This window comes from Convolutriloba macropyga, chromosome 11 (genome assembly GCF_964194025.1).
Source record: "Convolutriloba macropyga chromosome 11, txConMacr16.3, whole genome shotgun sequence".
In the NCBI taxonomy this organism is placed as follows: domain Eukaryota; kingdom Metazoa; phylum Xenacoelomorpha; order Acoela; family Convolutidae; genus Convolutriloba; species Convolutriloba macropyga.
The window spans coordinates 58,208,981-58,236,820 of NC_134478.1; the positions used below are offsets into that span (position 1 = coordinate 58,208,981).

General features: G+C 32.6%; 1 protein-coding gene across 1 annotated transcript in view; it reads right to left on the reverse strand.

The window, feature by feature from the left end:
* Positions 1–27,840, reverse strand: part of LOC142349194 (uncharacterized) — a 196,559-nt gene that overhangs the window by 42,322 nt on the left and 126,397 nt on the right. Inside the window, exons 18-28 of the mRNA XM_075400605.1 lie at positions 21,728–22,036; positions 21,112–21,275; positions 20,261–20,414; positions 19,483–19,601; positions 15,343–15,550; positions 14,319–14,672; positions 9,078–9,386; positions 7,883–8,046; positions 4,674–4,827; positions 2,291–2,409; positions 312–519 (exon numbers count right to left, since the gene is read on the reverse strand). Of these exons, the coding sequence (XP_075256720.1) occupies positions 312–519; positions 2,291–2,409; positions 4,674–4,827; positions 7,883–8,046; positions 9,078–9,386; positions 14,319–14,672; positions 15,343–15,550; positions 19,483–19,601; positions 20,261–20,414; positions 21,112–21,275; positions 21,728–22,036 (2,262 nt within the window). The remainder of the gene's footprint in view (positions 1–311; positions 520–2,290; positions 2,410–4,673; positions 4,828–7,882; positions 8,047–9,077; positions 9,387–14,318; positions 14,673–15,342; positions 15,551–19,482; positions 19,602–20,260; positions 20,415–21,111; positions 21,276–21,727; positions 22,037–27,840) is intronic.

Consider the following 27,840-nt stretch of genomic DNA (forward strand, 5'->3'; position numbering starts at 1 on the left):
AACTGCTAATATAAATTTAGCTTTCATTCATTTTAAAATTTTTTTGAACTTACGGTAACTGTTCCTCAACTTTGCCTTAATAAATTTCAGTCATTCACATTTCAATTTTAAAAAATGTATGAAAAGAACAAACTTAAGTTGAAGTAATATTTCAGGTTATCAATCAAAACCCTAAACTAATTTTAACATAACAGTAAATATACAAAAAAAGTTTTAGTCTCTTTTATTTTACCTGTAGTTTGAAGTTGAATTAACTGTTTTTTTTTTCAATTTATTTATTAGAAACATAAGTTGCTGTGTGTTCTAATTACCTTCAAAATGTATTGTATCTTTATGCAACACAAGACTGAAGAGAATTTCATCGTAGATATGAGCTGAGACCAAGAACTCTTTAGCCGTCATTGGGTAAACATCCGATATTGTTACGGAGCAGTTATAGTCACCTGTTCCGCCAGATAACTGGGTGCAGTTTTCTGATACAATAACCAAACTTGAAGATGTTTGCGATATTGAAGTGTACTAAAATAAAATAAATTTCAAAAACTATTCAAAATCTTAATCAAAGTTATTTTTCGAAATTTATTGAACCTTTTTTTTATTATACGAAAACTAAACCCTCTATTAATTTATCATAAACTTCTAAATATTCTATTCAAATCAATTTTAAAGGTTCGTTGTTTGAGTTATTGAGAGGGCTACAAATAGATTACGTATAAAGTTAACGTGTTGGAACCGAAAATGGAAACTCTTAGAAAAACAATAACTGATCTTAAAGAAAATCATGAGAAAAGTTATGATACAAAACACAGCCATCCCTTTGTTGAGCTATGTTTTCTGATTCACAACATATTTCTCATGTTTGTTTTGCTAATGTTTTATAGAATGCTTCTAATTTGATTTTTTCCCCGTCAATCATAATTCACTCTGATTCTTTATTCTTTATGATACATTGATTGTTTCTTTGCGCAAGCTCAATTCCAATAGCCAAATATGCCAAATAGGAGGTTTTTTTGCGATAAAAATGCTTATCTTGCAACATTCGTGCAAGACAAATGGTTATCTTGCAAGATTCGTGCAAGACAAATGGTTATCTTGCAAGATTCGTGCAAGACAAATGGTTATCTTGCAAGATTCTTGCAAGACGAATGGTTATCTACGATGCATCGTCTTGCAAGATTTTGCAAGAATCTTGCAAGATCTTGCAAGATAACCATTCGGTTTCGGCTGGGGTAGTTGGTCCTTTTTACACATCAAGATTACTAACCAAAATTGATCTTACCTCAATTTGATTGATTAGTTGATTGAGGAAAAAATCCTATATTTAATCAATTGAAGGACAATCAAGGCTAATTATTTATGGGGGTGATCATAATACTGTGTTAATATGGAATTGCCCATTTGGTCACGAAGAAAACCAATAAAAACAAAACGAAAGCGGAATCCTTCGACACCCTTAAAGCAATGCGACGAGAACTTTACTATTCTGCGCAAAAAGTAGACTGACAGATTCTTTGGAGTTGGAAAAATAAACCAAATTAATGTACTTATCAAGAAAAAACTGAAGTTTCAGTAGGAAAATGTTAGCTTTCTTTCTCCCAAATTCAAGGAATACCTTGTAATGTGAAATAGTAGACAAGACGAACAAAAAATAAATATGGAAGTACTATTTATTATACAAAAAAGCACGGTCTCTGATAGGTCTTTCTAATTGCACAAATTATTACTGCGTCCATTTTTTGTCATTTTTGTCAAAATGAACAACTGTTTAAACTCAATTAGCCACAATTTTTATGGCAACATTAACTGGAACTGATTGATAAGCTTAATAGAAGTTGAAAGGTAGTAAGACGTATCAAACGATGCTATAGGTTGCTCTCAGAGTTTTATTCTGACTCTTAACAAACTCCCTTAACAGACTCCAATAAAAAATGAGGACACGGAGAATAGAAATTTTGTAAATTTTTGAGTTTTTGTTTGAGAAATCTGAAACTTGTGAATGAAATCTGTAAAAAAAACTACCGTAAATTTCTTTATAAACTGGTACAAATATTTGGAATATTTAAATCAGAAAACAGTCGGATGGCCTAAACAACATTGAATTTATTTGTTGCTTGGTCAGATATTAAAATATAGATAACTTAACATCCTTTTAATCCTTAATTAAAAAATCAATGTTTAGAACTACAAGCTGCGTATTTTCATAAATGGTTAAAACTGCAAACAGGCTAATAAATAGATAAGATTCAAAATAGTTGTTTTTTTTATAAGTATCAAAACTGTGTTTTCTTACGTTTACTCTGATCTCCATTGAGGTTAAAAAGTCTGTCAAACTGAATTCGATGACGGCATTGAATGTACATGTTCCATTTTCCGTAGAGCAGTCGAGGTCAATATCAGTCGGGTTGTAATCTAAACAGGGCTGAAATTTTCTTTTCATTATGCAAAAATCTGGTTTGGTAATGCCCGTGCAAATATCTTTCAATTTGTAGATATTTTGATCGTATCTTGCCATGTAACATGAAAATCTTGATATGTTTGGCATGAGTAAAGTTGCAATGAGTAAAAAGAAAAAAGAGCTAATCAATATTTATCAAAATATCAAACGATTCAAGTTCTTGACAAGATGGTTCAACTTTTGGTCAACGAATTAAAGTTCTTGAGATTTATCAGGTTTTAATTCACAGAGTACAAGTTAAAACAACAAAAAATGAGCCAAAATGTAAGATAAGTAAGCTAAACTGTAAAAAAAAGTAAGATAAATTGATGGTGCTGAAGAAAAGACCATAAAACACAGAGATATGTAACGTTTTCTAATACACCATCACGCAGCTTTTCAACAGAAAGAAAAATTATCAGGCAATTCTCATTAATCATGTCTAAATGGGCACAAGTAATGGAAAAAATGTTAACATAACTGACTAACGAGATACGGTTTAGGGAGGCTAATTTTAGTTGAATTGACGGGCGCATGGTGAGCGTGCCGGGGGGGGGGGGGGGGGGTGAGGTGCTGATAGCGCTGGGTTGCGGGTGGAACTATTTGCCGAGGGTCGATTTTGAACACGAAAAGGCAAATGTTCAGACAAAAAAATCTGCCGAGCGTAAAAAGGCGAAAAAATACATAGCTGAAACACAAACCGGAAACGACTCTTACCTGAACCAGAATGATAAAAGAAAAAAACAGAAATTATAAAAAATCAACAATCGATTCCATATTGAAACTAAACAAAATGTTTAATTGCTCCTTGAACGAAGTTCGAAGCAATTATTGTAAACGTGAATTTCTTTTTTAATGCAAGACTGTTTTTGCTCTTCTGTTTTGGATACATTAATTCCTGGCTGACTTTTTCATGCCCCATCTCTTCTTTTTTGAGTCATATATTGGTCTCATTGTGAAACAAAATACTTGGTCAATATTAAACCGATTCTGAGCGAAACAAAATCAGAGCCATTCTAGCTTAGTAGAAGACGTCGGACTGAGACCCTGGAGCTTTCTGACATCCCCATATTGATGCTGTGCGGTATGTAGGATGTAGATAAATTTAATTGGTAAGTAAATGGGTAAAGGTATGTAGGAGGTATGTGAGGAAGGCGTGGTAGTTGTGGGGCGGGTTGGGTAGGTAAACGGGGGGGGGGGGGGGAGTTTACGTTGGGGGTATATTTGGGTGGTAGGGAAAAAATTAGAAAGTATGTTGAGAGGAAGGGAGCTGGGTATGTCGGGGGGGGGGGGGTGTTATGCATGGGATTTCTGTAAATTGCAAAGAGAAGAGAGATTGCTGTTGGATAAAAAAAATTCTCAAAATTGCGCTTTGACCTTAAATTTTAGTGGAAGCTCTTTATATCTGTGCGAAAAAAAACGAAGCTACTGTTAAAACACTCACGTGCACATTTTAAAATGCCAGAATTTCCTACCTAGCCAGAAGTTGAATTTCGTTGACTTTCGTCATTTTAAAACGCGCGTTTCGTGTTTTAAGCATGGTTAAGTGACTCTGCAGAAGTCACTTCGAAATTCTGACTGAATAACTCGAACCAATTCGCGGTTCCCCATAAAGGCCAGAAACTCTCAGTGACTTCAAGCAGAGTCTCGTAACCATTACATAAAGTCCAATGTTGGAGAAACGATGTACATTTTTATAAAACAGAAGTGAATGTTCGAAAAGAATGAAGTCCAAGTTCAAGTCATGAACAAAAATGCTTCAGCTACAAAAACGTGTAGCATGCCAATGTTCCTCTTTGAATCGTAAAAAAACAGGACTAATATAAATGCTACAAACTTTGTTTGAGAGCAATTATTAAGCAAGGCATTTTGGCCAAACTTTACTGTCTTTGTTCTTCCGGCCAATTTGTTATTTGTAGTCGGTAGCAAGGAATGATTAAATTTGTGGTTTCAAACCACGATTTACCTGGATCTTGATGCACTAGGATAAGCCAAAAAAACTTTTTTTCCAACCGTAAAAGACTTTTTCTTTTCAGATCCAGTTGTGAAAAAAAATGCTACTTTTTCCGCGAATAAGGATTCGTGTAGTCTGGTAAAAGTAGGACATCCATTATAAAATTGTCAAAAAAATATTATAAAGGCTCAAATTTTGATAAAATGGGGCAACCATTGGACGCTGGGCCTCTAAAAAATTTAAAAATAAGAAAGTAAAGTTTTTATATAGCAACAAAAGGAATACCCGAAAAGTCCATTGTTTGAAGGCGATAATCGGAAAATCTGATGAAGTCAATTCCATCGACAGTAATTTCATTCCCCACTGAGGACAACACGACAACGTCTGAGTTTGGATCGCCACCACTGTAATCAGCACATATCAAACCTCTAAACGAACCCTGAAAAATAGTACGTTATCAGTCTAGTCCAGAAAAGTGCAGAGGAACAGAGAACAATTTTACAAAAAATTTGATATGTTTGGTTTGAAAAACGTACGAAATCTTCGGTAAGTTCAATTTCGAATCTAAAAATAATAATTTGTATTTTTTTTGTTGAAATCGTGGATATCGTCGTTTATTTAATACAAAAAATTGGTCTTTTAGTTAAAAAATGGAATCTATTCAGTTGCGGGCACCAAGTTTAGGGAACATAGCTTCTGCCTCCCGGCGCACATGCTATTGTTTGACATAGCAACTTGCTATATAAAAACACCCAAACACCCAAATTGGGGGAATAAAAAACACTGAATCAGAATTGATCCAAACAACAGATTTAAAAAATTGTGCTACAAATGACTCTGTAATTTCAGATAGTGCAATTATTTTACAGGTGCAGCATCTGTTTGTATATCAATAAAAATGGTTTAATTTGATCGCGTTTTGTCTAATTGTACTCAACTATTGATTATTCATTGTTCATATCACACAGCTGCTGTTAAAAATGTTTTCAAGATTTGTTTTTGGTCAACTCACAAACCTAATATTGACTGTGAGTAAATAGTTCAAGCTCTAATTGTCATTTTTTTGTTCCAATTGCAATTTGTTTCAAAATTTATTTCTTTTCATATATGTTTGAGGCTGAATATTTTTTAAAGCCATTTGATATTCAAAGCTATTTATTTTTCTCAGCGTATATATAAGTAATTCTTTCCTCACCTCAAATTGTTAAAGAATGTGGCCTCAGTTTCGATAACAAACTATGCACATACTGTTATTTTTCAGCGCTTTTTGTTACTGTAGAAATCACATATTGATTGTTTGTATGTGTGTGGTAATCCAAAATTGCTGTTTTAAACTCTAAAAAATCTATCGGTGAAAAAATTACCTCAACAGTGAGCAAATGAATTGGTTCGCAGGTAAAAATTACCTGAACGAATTATGCCGAAATTGCTGACGGGAACTCTCTAAGTAAAATAGATGAGAAAAATGGAAAATTAAAAACAGGAAAAAGGAAACGTGAAAGCTTACCTGTCCTACTCTTTTCTTAAAAAATTAATCTCCTAAAACCTTAAGCTTTTTTATACTTTTTCTAATCCAGAAAAAACTATCCATTATGGGAAACAGCATTTGTCGTTTATACTCAAAGATTGATTTTATTATTAAGCTCGTTGTTGTTTTTCTGATTGTGACTTTGAGTTTCTTGCACTGCTGCTAGCGGAAGTCATTGGATTAAAATATTTAGAAGTTTACCAAAAAGGATACGATAAAAATACTCATGAATTCTGTGCGTCTTAGGTTCTAACAATTTTCAAGATTTTAGAAATAAATTAACTCCTTAGTTAGACATCTCTTTATGGAATTTTAGTTAATCTCAAAGTTATAATCAATTCAATTTAGAAACAGGTGAAATTTTCACTTCTTTAAATGCCACCTCGTTATATGCTGCTGTTTAATCGTCATGAACAGCCTAGCCTGATATTGTAGCTGGGTAATTAATTTCAGTCGCCCCACTCATTGTGTGAGGCAAGGTAATCAAATAACTACCCGGGATGAAGTTTCTTTGATTTCATACAAGGATCATATATGATTTCATACTGTCCATACTTGATTTCTTAGTACGATCCTTGTATGAAACCAAAGAAATCATATATGATCCCTGTATGATTACCAAGAAATCATATATGATCCTAGTACGAATACCAAGAATCATACATCTATTTTTTCGAAAATGTTTTACCATTTATGTTTTTTGTTTTTATTCCGTAGGGCATCACCTATACGATACCCCGGCATCACATTGTGATCCGCCATAAGACCCTAACGCACAGTAACATTTGCAAAGTTAGGCACTAAATAAAAGAGTAACTCCAGATAGATAACAAAATTTTGGACATACTCTGAAGCCAGTTTATACTTATTAAAGTTCATTTATAAAAAATAATCACGAAAAAAATTTGCACATAACCTCAAATTCATTTTCTGATTATGTTTGAAAAAGTTATTCATTTAGAGCACACAAAGAATGTGGATTTCAAATGCGATATAATAATATAATAAGTCCTCTGACTACATTATATGAGAAATTGTGGCACCAGTCAATGTTTTATGTGTCATATATGACCTTGTATGATTTCCAAGAAATTTTTCAACTTCAAAAGAAAATAAAAATTATACAGTTTTTAGTCTTTGAAATTTTTGTATGATCCCTGTATGGTTTCTAGGAAATCATATATGGACTTTGTATGACTATCAAGAATTCATACAAATCATATATGACCTAGTATGATTACTAAAAATCATATATGACCTAGTACGAAATCAAAAAAAGTTGTATGATCGTTGACCCGGGTAATTGCTTTTCCTTTCATTGTTGGCCAGGCTTAGACCCAACACTATCCTCTTATTGGATGAATTTTTATTAACACAGTCAGAATCTGATTTGGCTCTAGCTCGTATAATGAATTTAATTCTTTGGACGCTTAAAAAATTGACCAGAAATTTTGACGATTTGTTTTGAATTTCGTTTAACAAGCAATATACATTTTTGAGCTGCTAGACTATTTGAAGTCGAGAGTTTCACGCGCAGAGCCAGACTAAGAATTCCCCCAAAATATTGGGGAACAAATGGATAAAGTGGAAAATGAGAGAATTTAAGGTAACGTTGTAAGCAAGAAAATATTTTTCTATTAATCCGCTACTAATTACACCCATTGCAAAGAACATAATAAGTGGAGATTAGAGTGTAATAATTAATTTTCTCATATTTTCGCTTTCACAATCATTTCCCCAATAATGAAGATTGGGATAGACTTTCCATTTAACCAGAGGTAGACGAGGGTGAAACTTCAGCACAGTATTCTGCGTGGAGTTGTTTTCTAGCTATGTTATTGGGAAAAAGTCTGCCTCTAAGCAATATCTATATTTCATTACATTTCTGAATAAGGTTTCAATATTAATAATTTAAATAACTTTTCTAGGTATATATTAGATATATTAGTCTAGGAATATAACTTACAGAATTTGTTTTTATCTTCTTAGATCCTTTAGTGACTCCAGATTGTTGCAGTTCCACTTTGAAACTGTTCCACTCCTCTCCCCGGACTCGGTGAGTCCAGATGAAACACATTTGAGAGGAGTCTTTGTAAACTCGTGTCAAGTTACTGGTAGGTGACGTCAGACCTTAAAACAAAAAATGAAACGCATTTTGAGTACAATCGACTCTTGTGAGTTTGAAAACGGTGAAATGAAGTTACCCCACGACCCGAGCCTGAACTTTGCCGTATTTTTCAACTTTATCACATCTCACTTGTCTAAAGTTCCAATATGGAATTTCTAATTTTATCAAGTTAAAAGTTTCTGACTCAAAAATATCTATGTTTAAGATCAACGTTAGAAACGCTGATTTTTCACAGGTTGAAAAATTAGCTAACACAATTATCATTTGAAGTGCCTTGTTGTTCCGCACAGAAAATGATCGAAGAGCTGTTTTTCGACAGCTGTTTTTCGGCAGCAAAATAGTTTTTTCAAATAATAGTTCACAATATTTATCTTCAATTTTTTTCAGATTTCCTAAAATGAATCGGATCTTTTCCGTTTGTGCCCCCCCAGCTTAGTGGGCGCATATTATTTGCACCCCCCAGACGCACGTGCAATATTTTTACATAGTAATTTACTATGTAATGGCACGTGCTCTGTAACTGGGGGGCGCATAACGTACTGGGGGGGGCACAAACGGAAAAGATCCAATGAATCTCACAAGCGTTAAGCATATACGTTTTAAAAAATATTGAGTGGCAAGTTGTAGTAGGTAGACTAAGAAATACAATAATAAAAAAATTTGAATTACTATCTCATATGAACTGATGAGTCTTATCAGATCTTTCGCGATAAAAATTTACATAAGATAAATTTTTTTCCAGTAAGAACAAGCACAATTTTTGATCTTTGACTTGTGAAGACGGCTTCGGAAAATGCGGGAAATTTTGACTAGTTCAGTTCTTTTTTAAGTTTCTTTGACTAATTTTTCATCCAAAAATTACAGATGAAGTTGTACTTAATAGTGAAATTTTCTAGGGCAGTATAAATCATATTTGCAAAGTCATTCGATAAAAAACAATGTAGATAAATCAAAACTTATAGAGTTAAATTTTAAAAATCTAAATCTAAAATCAAATAGGTGGTAGCCAAGTTGCTCTGAAAATAAAACCTACCGGACTGGAAATATCCATCAGTACTGTCAGTTGAAAGTTGCGATGAAGAACACACATCATCAGTAAAAACAGAGATCTTGTAAACAACGCCTTTCAGTAAAGAAGTGAAGAAGCCACTTTCGGAGTAACCGCTTCCACCGATAGTGTTATTCTGCTCACCAATAAGCGTGAATTCTTTTCCGTCCCATTCTGAAAGCCGTACAACATAGCCCTCCAATTCATTGGGTTCAGTACTGTTGAAAATGGTATAATTCACTGAGTAGGGATCGAAACCGTCAGCTAAATCTATCTTCTCTGGGCTTTTTGGAACTAAAAAACAACAGAATAAAAATGATTTATTGAGAAATAATAATTGTGGTTCCTGCGTAATCGCAGCGGAACAGCATTAGGTCTACGGTAGCCTGTTCTCAGCTGCCCTTTTTCGTATCATTCCCCACATTTCAGACTGATCTTTTTATGAGCAGCATTGTTCTTTTTTTGGTGACTATAGCCATTTTTTTTGCGTCTGAAACTTTCACGTGGTGCCATCATTGCAGCCAACATTGGTCAGGCTCTGATAGGTTGACATTGGTCAGGCTAGAAACATCATAAGGTTACAAAAAGTCGACTTCAGTAATCATAAAAATTTGGTTTTGAAAAGATTTCAATTAGATGAAAATTTAAACAATTTTTGGTCAGACGGTTATCTTGCAAGCTCATCATACTGCAAGATAAGCGTCCAGATTTTGTTTATTATCAGATAGAATATATTTGCAAGAATGTTGCAAATTGTGACAAAATAAGCGGTAAATGCAAGAATCTTGCAAGATCTTACAAGATACTCGTCGGAGTCCGTCTGGTGTTTTTCATATGCGTATTTGACATAGAGACTTTGAGCTGTTGCGACGGAAAAAGTTTTGCGAGTTAATAAAAAAATAAAATGCTCTGAGAAAGTTGGTTGTACCTCGTAGTGGTTCGCCAGCACCCTCTACGAAGTAAAATAGCAGTAGGAATTTTTCAATCTTATTGAACGATGCATTTCCTTAAATGGGAAGGACTTGTTCTGCCCCCCGAGCTTAGTGAGCATATAATTTTTAAGACTTTCAAGCTTAAAAAATATTTCTACACAACCATTTCCTGTACACTTTGGTACTAAAAAGCTACGTACAATATGATTTCTGCGTTTAAAGCATGATTCGTGCTTCATAAGCATGATTTGCGCTAAGCTGTGAAGTTTAGAAGTTTTAAGAAGAATTTAATTCTCAGCTTCTCCGCTTAAACAGTAAACAAAGTTAAACCGCTTTGTTCTTTCCCTGTTTGCCAAGTTGTTACGCTACGAGATGTCGGATTTTCGTAGACAAAATTACAAAGGCAACTCAACTGGAAATCAAGATCCAGCGCACAGTATGCATACAAACGTATGCATACAAACCTATGCATACACATTACGCATAACAATCGAGCGCACGACCCCCAAAATTGTCAAAAAAAATCAGGAAAAAACGTTTGTTACTGATGTTTTGAAAAATCCCAAAACCTCACTGGAGCGACTTAGAGTGACTCATAACGCTTTTTCTTGCTACGATACAATTTCCAGAGGTAGAGTTAGACGAATTCTCAAAAAATATGGTCTTTTCTCAAGAAATGCTGCAAAAGAGTTAGTTTGAAGAAGAAAAGCAGGTGTTTTCGTTCAAAATGGTATCAATATGCTCAAGAAGTCTTTCACTTTCTGGCAGAATGCTGTTTTTTTATGAAACAAGGGTACGCAACTCCAACGACGGAATTGTTAGAGTTTTTTGGAGAAATGGAACGAGATTTCTTGAAAAAAAACACAAAAAATTTGTGTTCGGACAAACGATCACTTATGTTTTGGGGTGCAATACAATCAGATGGACGGAAATTGCTTGTTAAGTGTCCAAACAATCTAAACGCTGTCGGTTAATTAGAAATTCAGAAAATTTAAAAAGAATAAATTCATTTCCTCGGCATTTTTATTCAACGAGATAATGCTCCTGTGCATAAATCGAGGATAGTGAAAGGTACTGGAATGGCCAGCATATAGTCCAGATCTGAATCTTATTGAATATTTACGGGCGATTGTGAAGCAACGATTACGAAATCAGACAGTTTTTTGTAAAAATTTAGAAAAAAGCGTATGAAATTCAGAATGAAATTGACGCAGACGTCGTGAGAATCCTGTATGAAAACTATACAAACCGTATACTAGACGTCAAAAAATCTAAAGGTGCCATGACGCGTTGTTAGAGAACAAACTGGAACTGAAAATGTTAATTTATTTGATGTTTGTATTGTTTTTAAAAAAATCTTCAGGTGTACGTGGCTTTTTGGTACAATTGTGTATAGATACCCAGTGGTTGCAAGTGCGGCACTTATAAAATAAACTCACACATCATCACATTATTGTAGACAAATCATCTGAAGTCATATTTTTTTCGCTTGATTATTATTTGATTCATTTCTGCGCCATTATGTTACAAATTCGAATTGAATTTTTACATCATATGGGCAGTTTGCTGTTAATAACGGCGAAAACAAAGTTTTAAATGCATTTTCCTTCAGTATCAAAGCGTTTAATCCTGAATTTTTAACAATGGTTTTGATTGTTTATGTTTTTACTAAACTTTGGCAATGCTGAATTTGCCCAAGGCAATAATTGAACATAAATTTGGCAATTTCAAAAAGGGAACTTTTCTGGTTTTGCCCCCCCCCCCCCCACGTACATTTGCACCCTCCGCCCCACTTATACATGTCATAGCATATTGCTTGCATTTTCATACACGCATACACACGATTATGCAAAAACGGCATTATGAATTTCATAATGCAGCGAAGCTTTGAAATTGAGACATATATGGTAATTAAAAATTGCTTATATTGTCAACAGACACAGAGCAATCCTTGCTTTTACTATTTTTGCGCCTATATTTTATAGGAAAAGCTTTATTGCACTATTTTTTGACAACTGGAAACAAAAAGTGGATCTATTCTGCTTGCCCCCCCCACGTGTTTTACGCCCCCAGTTACAAATTATAGCTGTTATATAGCACGTTACTACGTAAAAAATAGCACGTGTGCCTGGGGGCGTAAAAGATATAAGCCTACTAAGCTGGGGGCAAAACAGAATAGGTCCCAAAAATCTATCCAATCGTCAATCGGTGCCGGCAATTTATTATGACCGAAATAAAGGATCTCTAGGAATGAAAAAGTACATTTTTGGGGGTCCAGACAGACTGGTTACTGGTTATACAACCTATGGGGGGGGGGGGGCAAGAAAAGAATAGATAAAAAAGATCCAAAACAATACAGTTTTCATTGTTCCATTGAAATCAGTTTCATATTCTGAGGAAGCGTTATCAATCGACGAAACTCGATAAAAATTAGGCAATCAAAACTCGATCAAACTTCTTCTATTGCAAGCAGAAAACATCCTTCAAAAAGCGCAAGTTGAAGCTTTTACAATAACCATTTCAAGGATGTGGTTGAACACAACCCACTTATAGTAACATTTATACACAGAAGAGTTCTGACGCCGAGTCATTTTGAGTTTTGTTATTCTCTCATCTGAAGTCAAGAATGTCTGCTTTTCAGAATATAAAAATGGAGTTAAAACTATTGGGCGCACGATTTAACTTGTGGACAAGGAAACAATATATAGTGACATAAATGTATAACAAAAATTTTTTTCGTCAGCTATTTTATATTCGAAGATCAGCCGCTTTTTTTCTTATAGAACTTTGGTTTTCTACTCAATAATTCGTGAATGAATTTGAAATAAATAAAATATTTCAAACTAAACACATGAGGGCTACCTAAACTAGATCAATTACCAACACATTTTGTTTTTCTCTAGTTTTTCTCTGAGTATTTATTTAAATAAGCAACAGCGTCTATACCAAGTCTATGAAAGCAAACTTGGTACACCTATTTAATGTGGCTTAGCTGCTATCGATAAAGAGACTTATAAATGAAGCCAAATTTGCAATTATTTGCAAACTTTTAGTGACATAATATTAAGTTTTCAATTACTTGCAAACTTCTGTTCAACAAGGTCGATTTTGTAAAAAGTTGCAAATTTTAAGCGAGGTATTCTTGATCAAACACACATTCAATTGGTTGCTAATGCTCATTTTTAGAATTAAAGCTTTTAAAATACAGTGGCTCCATATAAAATCAGAAGTTTTTACATATCCTACAAAACCTTACAATAGAAGTCTATTATACGTTTTTGTATGATTCATTGTTTCCTTCCAAGATTGTTTTATAAAAATTTAAACATACATAGCAGTTAAACTTACGGAAACAGATTTTTTCATTTTATTTTATCAGTTCAGAATACGGCTACAATTGTTTTGAATTATTGACGTTAGAACTTACTTTATATTTAAATTTTGCAGACAAAATGTTTACAAATAATGTAAAACATTCTTCATTATCTTTTTTTCAGCTATTTTCGCTCGCGATTTGTATCACAGATCACTATTACTTTACTCAATTTTGTGATAAATGTTTTCCACTTTTATTTTCTTTTTTAACTCGTTAGATGACAAAAAAAAATTGTTTTCATTTTTCTTTGCAATTTAAAAATTTTTTCCGCGTCGAAACTTTGCGAAAGCAGTTTTATACTTGATTATGTTTCCCTAATTATTTCAATATCTCAAGCTAATTAACGCCATCTACGATAGGAATAGTATGTTTTTTTTTCTTGTATTTGTTTCTGTTCAAGTTGTTTTAAAGAGTTATTAAAGTTAATAGTTTTTTTTGTCAAAAATGGTTGTTGAAAGGTAATCAAGTGCATTAAAATCCTAGAAAATTTGATATTTTTAAATGTAAAGGCGGGAAAGGAGGGATTTCGTTTTCAAAAATAAGGTTATATTGGCTGAAAATTTTATTTCCGTCAAAATAAAGATCTTCGTGAAAATTTGCATTTGTTTGGGTTTGAATGGGAAAAACCCACTCAATTTCAAAAAACACTTAATTCTATAATGCTAAAATATAGTTTTTAATAATCTAAGACCAAGTTAATTCGTTTTTCATTGGCAGGTCGAAACATCTTTCAACCCCGTTACTTTTTATTATTCGTTTTGAAGTTGCGATATATTTGGATTAGATATACTTTAAGCGCCATCTAAACTTAAACTCAAGCACCATCTTAAACTCTCTCAAAAAACTAAAGCAATGAAATTTTGAGTATCATTGCATACTTACTGGCAATAAAACTACCAATAAGTGGACTAGGCTTACTCGTGCAAAACGTTGCGGAGGCTGGGAATGTAGAAGCTTCGGTAATGGGATCAGTTCCATTCCTAAATGAGATCCGGTCAAGAATAATAGTGTACTCCTTTCCAGGTACCAGTGACGACAAAATAAGGTCAACGGGTTCTGGTGTCCAGGTATTAGGGGTAGTTTTTTCACACTCGTTGTCGGGCAGACTGTTCACGTTAACATCTTTGCAACTTGTGCCGCTGTGATAAAGTTCTGCTTGCCAGTCGTTATTATCTACTGAAGTCGTGAAGTGAACAGAAGTTTCATTCAGCGATTTGACATCAGTCCGAACGAATACTCCATTGAAGACAGTTACCACTGGTGGCGTTGGGCCTAAAACAGAAAAACAATGTTCTTGCCATCTTTTTATATTTCGAAACCCGCTTTATGATCTTGGTTATGCTTGCAAATCACTGTTTAATCATCGTTTTTGTTCTAGTATATTTGCGATAATAATCTCCGACCATGATTTGATTATGACCAGTCAACGTTCATTGGTAATGAAAACTTTTGGAAAACAATTGATGACGCGAATGAATGTAACCACCAAACGATGAAACAGGCCTGAGTTCAACAAATGTTTTGTATTGAAAAACAAAAAATGAACGGCAGAGGGTTTCAAATTACCCTGTATAGTCTAAAAATTACTTGTTTCTCCCAGTTTTTGAGAAAAACCAACAAAGCTTTTGATGCTTTATTGAAAGAAAAATAAAACTAATAATAGTTAAAATAATAGTTGAAATAATAGTAGTGAAAATATTTTCATAGTGAAAAGTAGATGTATATTGAAAAAAGTGAAAAGTAGTTCTTAAAATATTAGTTGTAAATATATTTGAAATGAAAAAATAATAGTTGAAACTCTAATAAATGAAAATCGGAATTATCGGTTAAACAACGTGCCCACTTTACAGAGAAAAAAATCAGTTTATTGGAAATTTTTTCTGCTGCGTGCAAGAAAAAACATGAAACGGAAACTCTTACAATTCTTGCAAAATCTACTGACCTTCAAAGTGAATCGTGTCTTCTTGAATTGTGAATCCAAATATCACATCATTGTATATGTTAACTATCCCAATGAACTCATTAAGAGTTGTAAGTATGACATCAGATATTGTAACAGAGCAGTTATAGTCACTCGTTCCACCAGGTGTTTGAGTGCAGTTCAGCGAGTTCAATTTAACGCTCGTGTATGTGTTTGTATTGGACGTATACTGAAATCAGAAAAACTTCTTCCGAGTTTTTTTTAATTTCAACGTTAAAATTAGACATTTACGCTATCTAAACTAATTGAACTTCAACTTTATTCCATAAAAGGGTAAGTATACAGCCAAAATTAGTTTCCGGTCGCATTTTGTTAAGTATAAGCTGACGTTTTAGTTTTATTTAAAGGTAGGGTACAATTTCTACATTATCGCCCTGGTTAAAACTGCAAAGCAAAACCTACAGTCATTTCAGGTTATATCTTGCAACAGTTTCGTAAAATTTTTGTTTACAAATTTAGTCACTACATCAAATCAGTGTCCTGTTACAAAGACTTCGACTATTTCGAACAAAGTGTCTTTATTTTTTAAAAGTGCTAGATTATCAAGAAAGACCTATTGCCTGACATCTTAGAAAAATAACTAATTGCACTAATTTGTATGAAGTCATAGTAAGCTAATTATTCAAACTTTTGTTAACAATTTTGAGTTAGAGAAAATAGTTATTGATACATCAGTAGTGAATCATGAATCAAGGAAATTTCAGAAATTTTAAATCTATATTGGTACATTCAAGATATATTAAAAGATATCTGAAAACATCCCAAAAGCCCATTTAAAAAATAGCTATGGGTGATCAGTTTAAAATTATAAACTGCATTGTATAACACTTGAGAAAATAATATTTTTTATCTTCATACTTTTTTTTACAAATCGTCGTTTCAGTTACGAACACACAATGACCTGCATTAATGTGTTAACGGTAAACTTCGCTTAAATATGTAAAAGTTGCGGCATTTTTGGCGAATAGCTGTGAAATTTTGTGTATATCAGGTTATTGCTTTTCAACGTATCAAGCGATTAGTGGGTTGAAATGCGACCTAATACAAACTGAAACTATAGATAACTGGAGTTGAAAGCAGAAGTTAAGTAATCATAATTTGAAAGCGCGCGGTTTTGCATTCGTTATTATGGAAGTGCTATGAACAAGGCTTCCCCGGTGTTTTCGGAATTTTTTATCGTGTATGATTTGACAAATTTCTGACACAATCAAGATGCTAATAAGTTGTAAGGGATGGATCTTCTTAGTAGATCTGATAAGACGTTTGTCAGATCCTAAACAGTACAAATTCCTCTTAAAAAATCTTACACGATAAAATTCTTTTGTCAGATCTTACAGATAAAAATTCTGCCAGACAAAAAATCTTTATCGTCTAAGATCCTATAACAATCTTATAAAGTCTTGTAATACAAAAACATTCGGAAAGCTATGACTCATCTTTCTGATATGATTTTTTATCTGATATTATACGATAAAATTTCTTTAAGTATGGCATGTTCTCAATCCAAAGTTGTTTTCAAGCAGTAGCTTAAAAACTACGGCATGCAACAATTAGATGTCATTGTAACAAAGAGAAAATCATCTTATAATGTCTTTTGAGATTGATAATATATTGTGAAAAATGTTTTTTGAGTATCAGGAACATTTATTGAATCTTTGATTATCAAAATAGGCTGAAAAAATTTTTTCAAAGATCAAAAACATCTTGAAATGCTAATATGAGCCATAGAACCTAGTTGAGCCTCAGAATAAAACTGCCGCCAAAATAGAATCAACAAACATTTTTTTAATCCCATAATTGGTTAGTTGACCGATTATTTTTTAAATTTTCATACGTACTTATCTACGTTATGCGGCAATATTCAAATCATTAAAACATGTCTCATAAGATTTTTACACAATAAAAATCCAGCCCTACGTAAACTTCTATCGCGTAAAATCTGATAAGATACTTATCAGATCTCATAAGATAACAAGTCAGCAAAATCGAATTATCATCTAAGATCTGATAAGTTTCTTATCAGATCTTACACGAGTAAAGCTTACGTAGGACGCAATTCTTATCGAGTAAGACCAGATAAGATCTTACACGATAAAGATTTTTGATCAGCATTTCATCAGCTCCACGATAGACAATTTCAGAATCACTGGAGTTTCTGTTGAAATTGAAATTTACGTCAACTGTCCTTTACTGGTGCCTTTTATGGGGCAGTACTTTTCATTTCTAGTTTTGCTCGGAGTACAGCTTAGCTACATTAACAGATACAAAAACTAAGCGCATGCGCATCTGTAAATTAAATCTTTTAACTGTGATTGCGTTGGATTGCGTTTCATAGCGCTGTATACAATTAAAACTATGACATACAGTTCATCCTCAATAGTACTTGAATGTCATCGGATAGTTCAGCTAAACTCATCAATGCGAGCAGCACACAGAGGAGGGACGAGGCAGAAAAACGGAGGGGGGGGGGGGGGGAGGGGGCGAGTTCAAACATACAAAAATTCAAAACAGCTCTGCGCATCATGAAGTTGACCTCCTCAAAAATTTCGGTTATCGGTACACCTAGAGCACGCTAAACGCTTCAATTGAACATCACTGAGGTTACTGCTCTCGGGTTTAGATCATCTCGTTTCGCATGATCAACCCCCGACAATTAATCACTCGGCCGAGCGACAAAACATTTCAGAACAAATTGACAAAAACGCCAAACTATCATAAAAAAGGCTTAAACGATCAAAATTCAAACTTCCAACTTTGTTCAAGAGCAACTGAAAACAACAAATCGTGAAAAAATGTACTGCCAAAATCACGCCGAATCTTTAAGTGGTAAAAGATTGAAAGCTTTGACGTTTTTTGTTTGGAAATGTTTATACCCAGGTTTAGACCTCGACTGATCAAAAGACCATGCTGGACCGAAAAGTGGTGTGAAGAACCATGCTCAGCTCCACTCAACAGCCCAAACAGCCCACAAATTACTTTAGCCTGACTCAAGCGTTCAGATCAATTTTATCTCCGTGAAATTATTGATGCTGGACTTGAGCTAGACCCAAAGTTGACGTTTCATTTTAGTTCAAGCTAAACCCAAAAAATTTTACACGGTGCAAACAAAGTAGTGAACTTGTTTGACAGGCCCAAATTTTCAACATTTTTGATGTTTCGTTGAAAAACGAACTGTGCTATTGTAAAATTATCAAAAAGCGCCTTTTTAGAATCGTTAACACCAAAAACTCATTGCAAAAGACGATTGTTAGTTTTGCCGACTAGTTATATTTATTTGAATAAATTCGTAACATAACCTACATGCGACAACTAATTTTTTAAAAGAAATTATTTTTCTTAAAAATTTTGGGCAAAATTCCAAATATTTTTTTAAGCTGGACTTTTGCAAAGCTAGTTTGATGTTGCTCGTAGATGCTCACGCATCTACAGAAGGACATATATAACCATTAACCATTAAGAATCCCAAAAAATGACCAATGAAATGATAATGCTCGACCTTTATAGAAATATTTTAGCTGACTCATCAAAATATTTTCTGCTAGTTGACGGACAAGAAATTTATAGTCAAAAGTGAACTCCTACTTGAATTATACAGACTTTTCATAAACCGCAGTCTATTCCTGGGCCTTTAGGGACAGTTTAGGGGCGTTAATCCTTGACAGTTTCTTTATAGCAAAAATTATTTTTCGCCACCTAAATTTGAAGTTTGGCAGGGCATTCAGAACAAATATTTCATATGAAATTGATTGATTGCGATTAAACCATATGAAAGGGGTCAGAAGAATAGGAAGTGGCTGATGGCAATACCTGTAAACAAGAACCCCTTGATTGGATCCCGAGCTACGGGGTTGATGTTTGCAAAAAGTGTGGTGATTGCAGAGGAAAAATTATCACAGTTAAAATCTCCACAAATAATTCAAAAACGACGATTTTACCGATAAAAACAACGGCGTTTCGGGTAGAATCAAAGTTAATTGCACTTTCTGAAAATTTTTTTAAAACATCTACATTGAACTTGGGCTGAAGAAAAAAATTACAAAACTGTTTATGAAAAATCTTTAATCATAGTGAAAAGAGAAGCTGAAAAATTTGAGTACTTACATATACTTCGACCTCAAATGCGGTTAGAAAATCAGTTAATCTGTAATCCACAATGGCGTTCACAGAGCAGGTTCCATTTTCTCCAGAGCAGTCGATGTTCACATCAATTGGTTTATAATCTAAACACAATAGTTATTTTCGATTCATTTTTTAATCATTTAATCTTTCTCCATATCACACCCGCAACATAAACTGACAAAAACAAATAACACACAACAACATAGACAAACGCATACGAACACACACAAATACTCACACACACACACACACACACACACACACACACACACACACACACACACACACACACATATATATATATATATATATATATATATATATATATATATATTCTTGTAAATTTTCTTATATATATATATATATATATATATATATATATAAGAAAATTTACAACTAGGAAACTTAAACGGACAATTCAGCAAAAATTTTATCTCTTGTAATGAAAATTTGTTTGTCTTATTTCACAATTAATATATAAAGTTGGGACGAGATGCCAAGAATCCAAGCTGCCAAGCTAGATCAGGCTTCATTCCTGTAAAATTGTTTTTATTTTCTTCCCGAAAAATTAATATTCTATCGGATATTTTATTCTAGCGGATATTTTTTTTAAAAACTACTCTCAACAATTTCAATATCAAAATTGTAAGCTATCGAATTTCTTTTTTGCGGTAAATATCATTTCTATCAATGTCATTTTTCCAAAAGAACTCAAATATAAAAAGCGATTGTTCGCTTTTCTATTCAGGTTTCAATTTACCTGAAAAGTTGGTAGACAGAATTAGAGCACTCGAGAATTTGCTGAATTCTACTCCATCGGCTACAATCTCATTTCCCACTGAAAATAGCACATCTGTCTCCGAGTTGACGTCAGCACCACTGTGGTAGACACAGACCAAACCATCAGTTGAGCCCTGCAAAACAAAGGCAAAGATAAAAAAAGAACATGATTTGAACTAATATCTTACGCAACAATTGGGCAAAAAAATTTGTGAGTTTTCAACATTACAATTTAAATATTAAAAAAGCTTGTAAAATTGTAAAACTTTAGTGATTCAGATCTACGGATAAGACACGGTGAGAAATGAAAACGATCAATTTTGGAACAGAAAACCAGACCAAATTACTTCGGTTAATTTTTTAAAGTTTTTAGAATGTAATCCCGAAATTAGACTCTAATTCCTTTGCAAACAATCCTCCTATCAGATATTTGTTGACACATCGCAAAAGGCTGGTTTTAGAAATAAGGGCAGCTCAACAAATCAATTTTGCAAGTTTTGTTGTTTTTATAAAAATTCTTCTCAATTTAGAAACTATAGTATTTACTGAAAATTAATTTGTAGAGTGTAATAATTAGGTTCAATTTAATTTAAATCATGTTAAAGCAACATAATGTGTTGATGCAAAATAATATGTTGGTATATTGAACAAAAGTTGGTTTATGTGAATTGCTGATGATGAAGAAGTTGTGAAGTGAGGATATGCTCACAAATGACACCACGAAGAAGAGTTTGACGTATAACATAATTTAGACGAAAACGGACAACAGCTTGCAGTAAATTAACTGCGGGTAACAAACGTAAAAGACCTGAAACTTTTTGTTAAACTAACAGTGCTTTTGGTCGTTTTTCTGGTTCCTTTGTTCACGCCAGATTGTTGCAGTTCTACTTTGACTGTGTTCCATTCTTCATCACTCACTTGATGCTGCCAGATGAAGCATATTTGATTACTGTCTTTAAACACTCGTGTCAAATTAGACGTTGGGGACGACGGACCTAAAAGCATAAACATTTTAGATTGATTCTGCTTCGCCTCGTCCTCACTTTTTGCCACTATTTACAAAAAAATGTTTTTGAACAGCTCGTTACTATGTAATTATATGCACATGTGCCTGGGGGACGTAAAAGTTATACTCCCACTATGTTGGGTGTGTGGTGAAGGGGGTTGTCCAAATAGAATCGATATTTTTCCAAATTTTTTGTTACGTCTGTTTTTGCGTTCCAGAAAATTTGTTCATTAAAGGTCATATTTTTTACGCAAAGTGAAAATATATTCAGCAGCTTTCTAAACAGTGGGATTTTAAGAATTGGAATTTCTACACTACAATCGAAATTAACAATTTTAAAAGTTTTATTATAACAATCTTTTGTGCTCAGGTTCTACTATGTGGAAAATGTAATTTTCAATGAAGAACTGACAATAAACCAAGGCGCTCAAAATGACTAACTGCTCTGAAAATAGCCATCAGTGCTTTCTCTCGAAAGTTGAGATAAAGAACACGTATCATCCGCAAATGCAGACACTTTATACAAAGCACCGTTCACTAGAGACCCGAAAAATCCACTTTCGGAGTATCCACTTCCACCCACAGTGTTGTTGTGCTGAGTGATAAAAGTGAATTCGGTTTCATTCCATTTTGCAATTTGCACAACATAACCTTCCACTTCGCTGGGTTCGCTGCTGTTAGTCACTGTGTAATTAACTGTAGATGAACCAGTACCATCAGTTAGTGTTATGCTTCCAGGGCTAATTGGAACTGAAATAGAGTTCATCAAAATGATACTAAGTTTTCTAAAAAAAATGAATAGAAAAACGTTTTTGATTTTTTTTAAATTTTACTTTTTTTACTATTTTACTTTTCAAAAATAATCGTGTTGATCATCTGGTGATATTCTGATGCTGGTGATCCAGACGAAATTCTTGTTGCAGATTCAAAAACGTATTTTTACGGTGAAGTTTTTTACATCTTTTCAAGTTTAACTAGATCTCGTATTAGGTCGTGTCCGCTATACATCACCCAGGTCTTTTTTATGACAATAGAAACTAACTGTCGTATTTACACATTCTCTGCCCTTTTAGACACACAATGTTAAAAGCAGTCAAAACTCATCTTGCCTTAAATGGACAAAACAGCTAAAAGTGACATCTGTGTATTGGCTATTAGTAGTATAGTAAACTGCGGATAGTCTACCAAATCTCAAATGAACATATCTCACTCGCCTCGCTCGCTCGATATCTTCATTCAAGATCAGGTAAACTATCCGGCAGCCTACTAACGCTCGCTCAATGCTTCGCATCTCACCGTTCGTCGCTTCGCAACTCACTCTCGCTTACTACTAGCTACGCATAGAATCATAATTGAATGAATATGTTCACATAATGTTGAAATATAGTTTTATAATTGAATGAATATGTTCACATAATGATAAAAAATAATTCGAATGCCTGTGTATCCGCACTTTGGCAAGCATATAATTTTGAGTTTTATATATTCACACTCTGTCGACATTTTGAATACAATTATACAATATAATAAGGTTTCATAATTCCATTTTTGTCAGCAGCTTGTCTTTTTAATTCGCTGAGATTATGTTGAAACTTCTTATTCTGTCTAACTTTTGAATCACATTCTTCACATAATTCATTATCATCACAGTTTTCACAATTTCTAGTTTTGCAAGGAATTATAACACCTGAATCGAATGTTTTTTTCCAACTAAGAGGGAACTTTCCTTCAACAGTTTTACCTTCAAACATATCGAAATACTTTTTAGTATCTAACAATCTATTAATATCACCAAAACCTTTGAATGTTTTCTTTTCATTAATTATTCCATATTCATTAATAGTCAAACAATATTTAATTTTAGGTGCTAAAAATAGTCCATAAAAAATACCACCACTACCATAATCATTTTTTCCTTGACCTAATTTCTCTCCAACAAGATTATTCTCATCTAATATATTCCAATATTTTTTTTCGATGTACAGGCTGTCGGTATCCTGGTAATACACACTATTTTTTTTGAAACCGTCTATAATTCTTACAAAATTGTTCATAATTCGCTTGCTATTACTCAGAATGAATGCTCCCAACTGAGATGGCATAGTATTTTTGTCCTCAATTTCTTTGTCAATACCTTCGTCTAAACTCAATTTTACAATATAATTTCCATTTGCTAATTTCCAATAGTCTTTAACTCTTTCATCAAACTCAGTTTTCATCCAATGTTCAGTCTTACAACAGAACTCTTCTTCGATATCCTTTCTAATAGTTTGCCCATATAAACTATTCATAATCAATTTAACCATTTCTTGCAGAATATCTTCACCTTCAGAATTATATTTAGCTCTTAACTCGAACAAATTATTAATAAATTCTTTGAATGGAGATTCTTTGAAATTTTCTCTGTAAAGCACACCTTCATATACTTCAATAACTTTACCACCAATTTTTACAATTTCTTCATTGTCTACACTTGTGAGAGTATCAATAATATATCCATTTCTTAATCTATTAACTTCAATTTTATTCACTTCTTCTTTAACAGGCAAATGTTGAATAACCAGATCTTTTGGGTTATAATATTTTACTTTGAGTATTGCTGATGCAAATTGTGTCTTACCTGAATTGAACTGATTAATAATATCTGAAGACATATCTTTTGTGAAAGCATAACCAGTTTCAATTTTAGGATATTTACCATCGACCATTGCGCTTGGATATAGACTAGTAGCATCAAATGCCATTAATAGATCGTCTCTATTTAACTCTCGCAACATCTTAGATATTGATAATTCACTGAGTTCTTCATTTACATATTTGTCTTTAGCTTTTTGTTTAATAAGTCTATAATCATCGAATTGTGATTCATATTCATTTTCATATTTAGTTCTATATGCTTTTATATAACTAGAGTATTTCTCAATAATTTCATATTTATCCCCATCGATGGCTAATTCAGATTTTATAATATCAAATATCTTATCAGAAATTTCTGATTCATAGATCTGGTTAAAAGCACCGACTTTTCCACCCTTGATAGATTGTCTAACAAAATACCTTATATATTTATCAGTATAAGTATAAATAGGTTCAATTAAGTCTGGTTGGTCCCTTTTCGAATTAAAATATTTCCATCCCAAAGAAGGCAATGATAGACAATCTTTCATTCCAAATCCAGTAATTGATTGCATATTCATTGAATATCTTGCGTATATAATAGCTAGTGTTAGAATATCCATTCTCAAATATGGTTCCCAAATAGGTTGTTGGTCTTGCCAAGTGTCTTCATAAATTTCAGTATGATCAATTTCTTGTTTCAATACTTCAGCTTGTAATTTATAAGTTTCACCTAATATTCTAAGTGAAGGTTTCATATGATTTGCACTACAATTAAATATTAAATATTGAGGTTTGCCTTTGCTATTAGATTTAACATCGCACATACCGTTATAGATTTTCATATTAATTATTCCCTTGCCAGTCTTGATCATACTAGTAATTCGTGCCCATTCAGGTAAATTATCTAAGATTATCCAGCTATCAAGACCAGAACCATTATGAGCAATCATTTTTAGTTCATATTCTACGATTATTTCTTTTCCGTTCTTCTCAATTTTTTTTGGTTCTCCGTTCACATCCCGCAACTTTTTGAACATTTTTTCTATACAGTCTTCACCATCGAATATTCTCACATCGTCTAGATATTTTTGAATTTCTTCTTTTGGTTAAATCGCTACTATATTTGCTAATACCCATCTTTGAAATCGGGAAATAACCTGCAGCATACGGAACAGCTCGTTCTCTATTGAAAGTTTCAATATCGTAAACACAGACATTATTTACTTGCGACTCTACTGTTTTAGGATTAAATTTATATTCTTTGAAATTCTGTGTATTTAATTTATTAACTCTATTATTAATATATTTAAAATTAAGCTCGATTTCTTAACAGCTTTCTTCAAAGAATCACCCCATATTACACAGAAATGATTCTTATAAAGATATAGACATTTTCTTCGTTCTTTAACAGATTTAGGTAATATTTGTGTTCCATTGAAAATACCAACATCTATTCCGTGCTTAGTAACAAATGGTTGAACTCGTGCTGAAGTCATAACATTTTTTCTACGGTCTTCATTCCGAATGAATTCAAAATATTCGTTTTTATAGTCTTTACTAGTTAGATAACTTATACATTTGAGAAAACAGTTATTACCACTTGGAATAAAGCATTTATCTCCATGAAATTCTTCTATATCTGCTAAATAGTTAGTACCTTTTCCGTAATTACTTCTTTTAACAGGCTTGAATTCAGGCACATCATATTCGATACTATCACCTGTGAAAATAACTTCATCTCCGTCGTAATGATCATCTATTTTTTCTATGTAAGATTCGAAATCTTTTACCGATCTGAATCTCATATTAGTTTTTTTGGATATTCCATTCATTTTTATATTTCCAACTAAATCAAAACCTTTGCTTTCTTTCATTTTTTCTCTAATTTCAGGTATATTTTTTCTGACTATTCTGTTAGATCTACTTTCGGCTATTCTAAAGAATTCACCAAGATCTATATCTTCAGGGATTCGTCTAGAGCGATTTTGTCTTTCACTCATACGTAGGAATTCACCTACATCGATTTGACTTTTTGAATTTTGTTCAGTTGTCTTCATTTATTAGGAAATAATTTATTCAAATAAAATTAACATTTTTCAAAAATATTATCAAATTCGAGCTTGAATAATTTCACCAGCCTCATAACAAAGTAACAAATATAATAAGTCAAAATAATTGATATTGTTTAAATAGTGATCCATTTTCAAATAATTTACAAATCTTAAACCATTAGCAATTGCTCTATATACAACTTTTTTAATATTAATCTTGATTGGTTCAAAGTCTTCAGGCATATTGTTATATTTTTTAGATAATTCATTATTGAAACTTAATTTAGATTTTTTGAGTATAGTTAAATGATATACCAATTTTTCAATGTTGTTAGTATCAGGTAATTTATCTGCTATGTTGTAGAGTCTATTTCCAGCATATCTTCTTCGATGAGTATATCTAGTTTGTCGCTTTCTTAATATAGGTTTATTAATATACATTAGTCTATCACAGATATCACATTGTAACATATTATCACCATATTTGAAAAGTCTTGAGCTACCACAATAACTACACTCTTCTGGTATAGATGACTCTATATTTGGTTTTACAGATAAATTTGATAATTTATATATTTTGTTATTATGGATGATAAATCTTTTATCCTTAACTAATCTATAATATTTTTCATTTAAAAATATTTTCATTTAATAAGCACTGTTCCGTTGGCAAATTCTACTACTTTTTGATTTTTATTCAATTTCACATTATTATCAATTTCATATCGTTCTCTGATAGATTTTGGTTCAGTAGTTTCAACCCATATTTGATTATTATGAATAATATATTTTTCTGCTATATGTGTGGGTAATTCTCTATAATTTTTATTGTTAATTGTGATCATTTATTAAACCAGCAAAACAATTTATCATTTTGAAAGAAGTATACTTGGTAGCCAAATTTATCTACATAATCAAAATCAAAATTAGTGTTATTTACTAACTCAACAAAACAGTCAAACATGTTCGAGTAATATATTAGCGAATTATTACTGTAGACTTGAAAATAGTACATTTATTATCTTGAAAATCTTCATCACTAGATTCATCGCTAGTGCTGAGGTCAGAATCATCAATAAAATCTATATCAGATTCATGTATAGATTCATCACTGCTTATTTCACTATCACTATATATTGTTTCGGAGTCACTTGGTAAGCTCATTTATACTATCAAAAACTTCTAAAGTTATTATTATGTTTTTGTCTTTATTCATTATAGTGTAAATTAAATCAAAATAATTAATGTTATCATAATATTTATCTGATTGTAACCATTTAACAAGTCTTAATGCTTCATATCCATATAACCAAACACCAATACCATCAACAATATTAGAGTCATAATTGAGTAAATTATTATACTTCTCAAATAAAGTATCATTAAAATTTAATTTCGACTTCTTCAATAATAATAAAATTGCTGCTATTAAATTTGGATTTGACTCACGATAGAGCTGCATAAAATCCATACAAATAACTGATATTTTCAACTCTGCATACTTGAATCGATTACTGAAATTAGCTCGTCTTTTTCTTTGTAATTTTGTTAGTTTTCGTTTTGGTCTTATTGCTTTAGCGTTACAGATTAAACATCTATATTCATATGGAAATTCAATAAAAAATCTTCGGTTGCAGCTCACACACATAGTAGCATATTTCATAATTATTTCATCTTCAGTTAGTTTTTTGAATCCAGTAGTTTAAGTGTCCCATCGTCTAATTCTACCACTGTTTGTGATTTTGTTAGTTTAGTATCAAACATAACTTCATATCTCGTTTTCAAAGATTTTGGCATTTTTGTTTCAAACATAATTTTACCATCATGAATTATATATTTTTCGTTTTCAAGTTCTTTATAAAATTTTCCGTTGATGTATTTCAT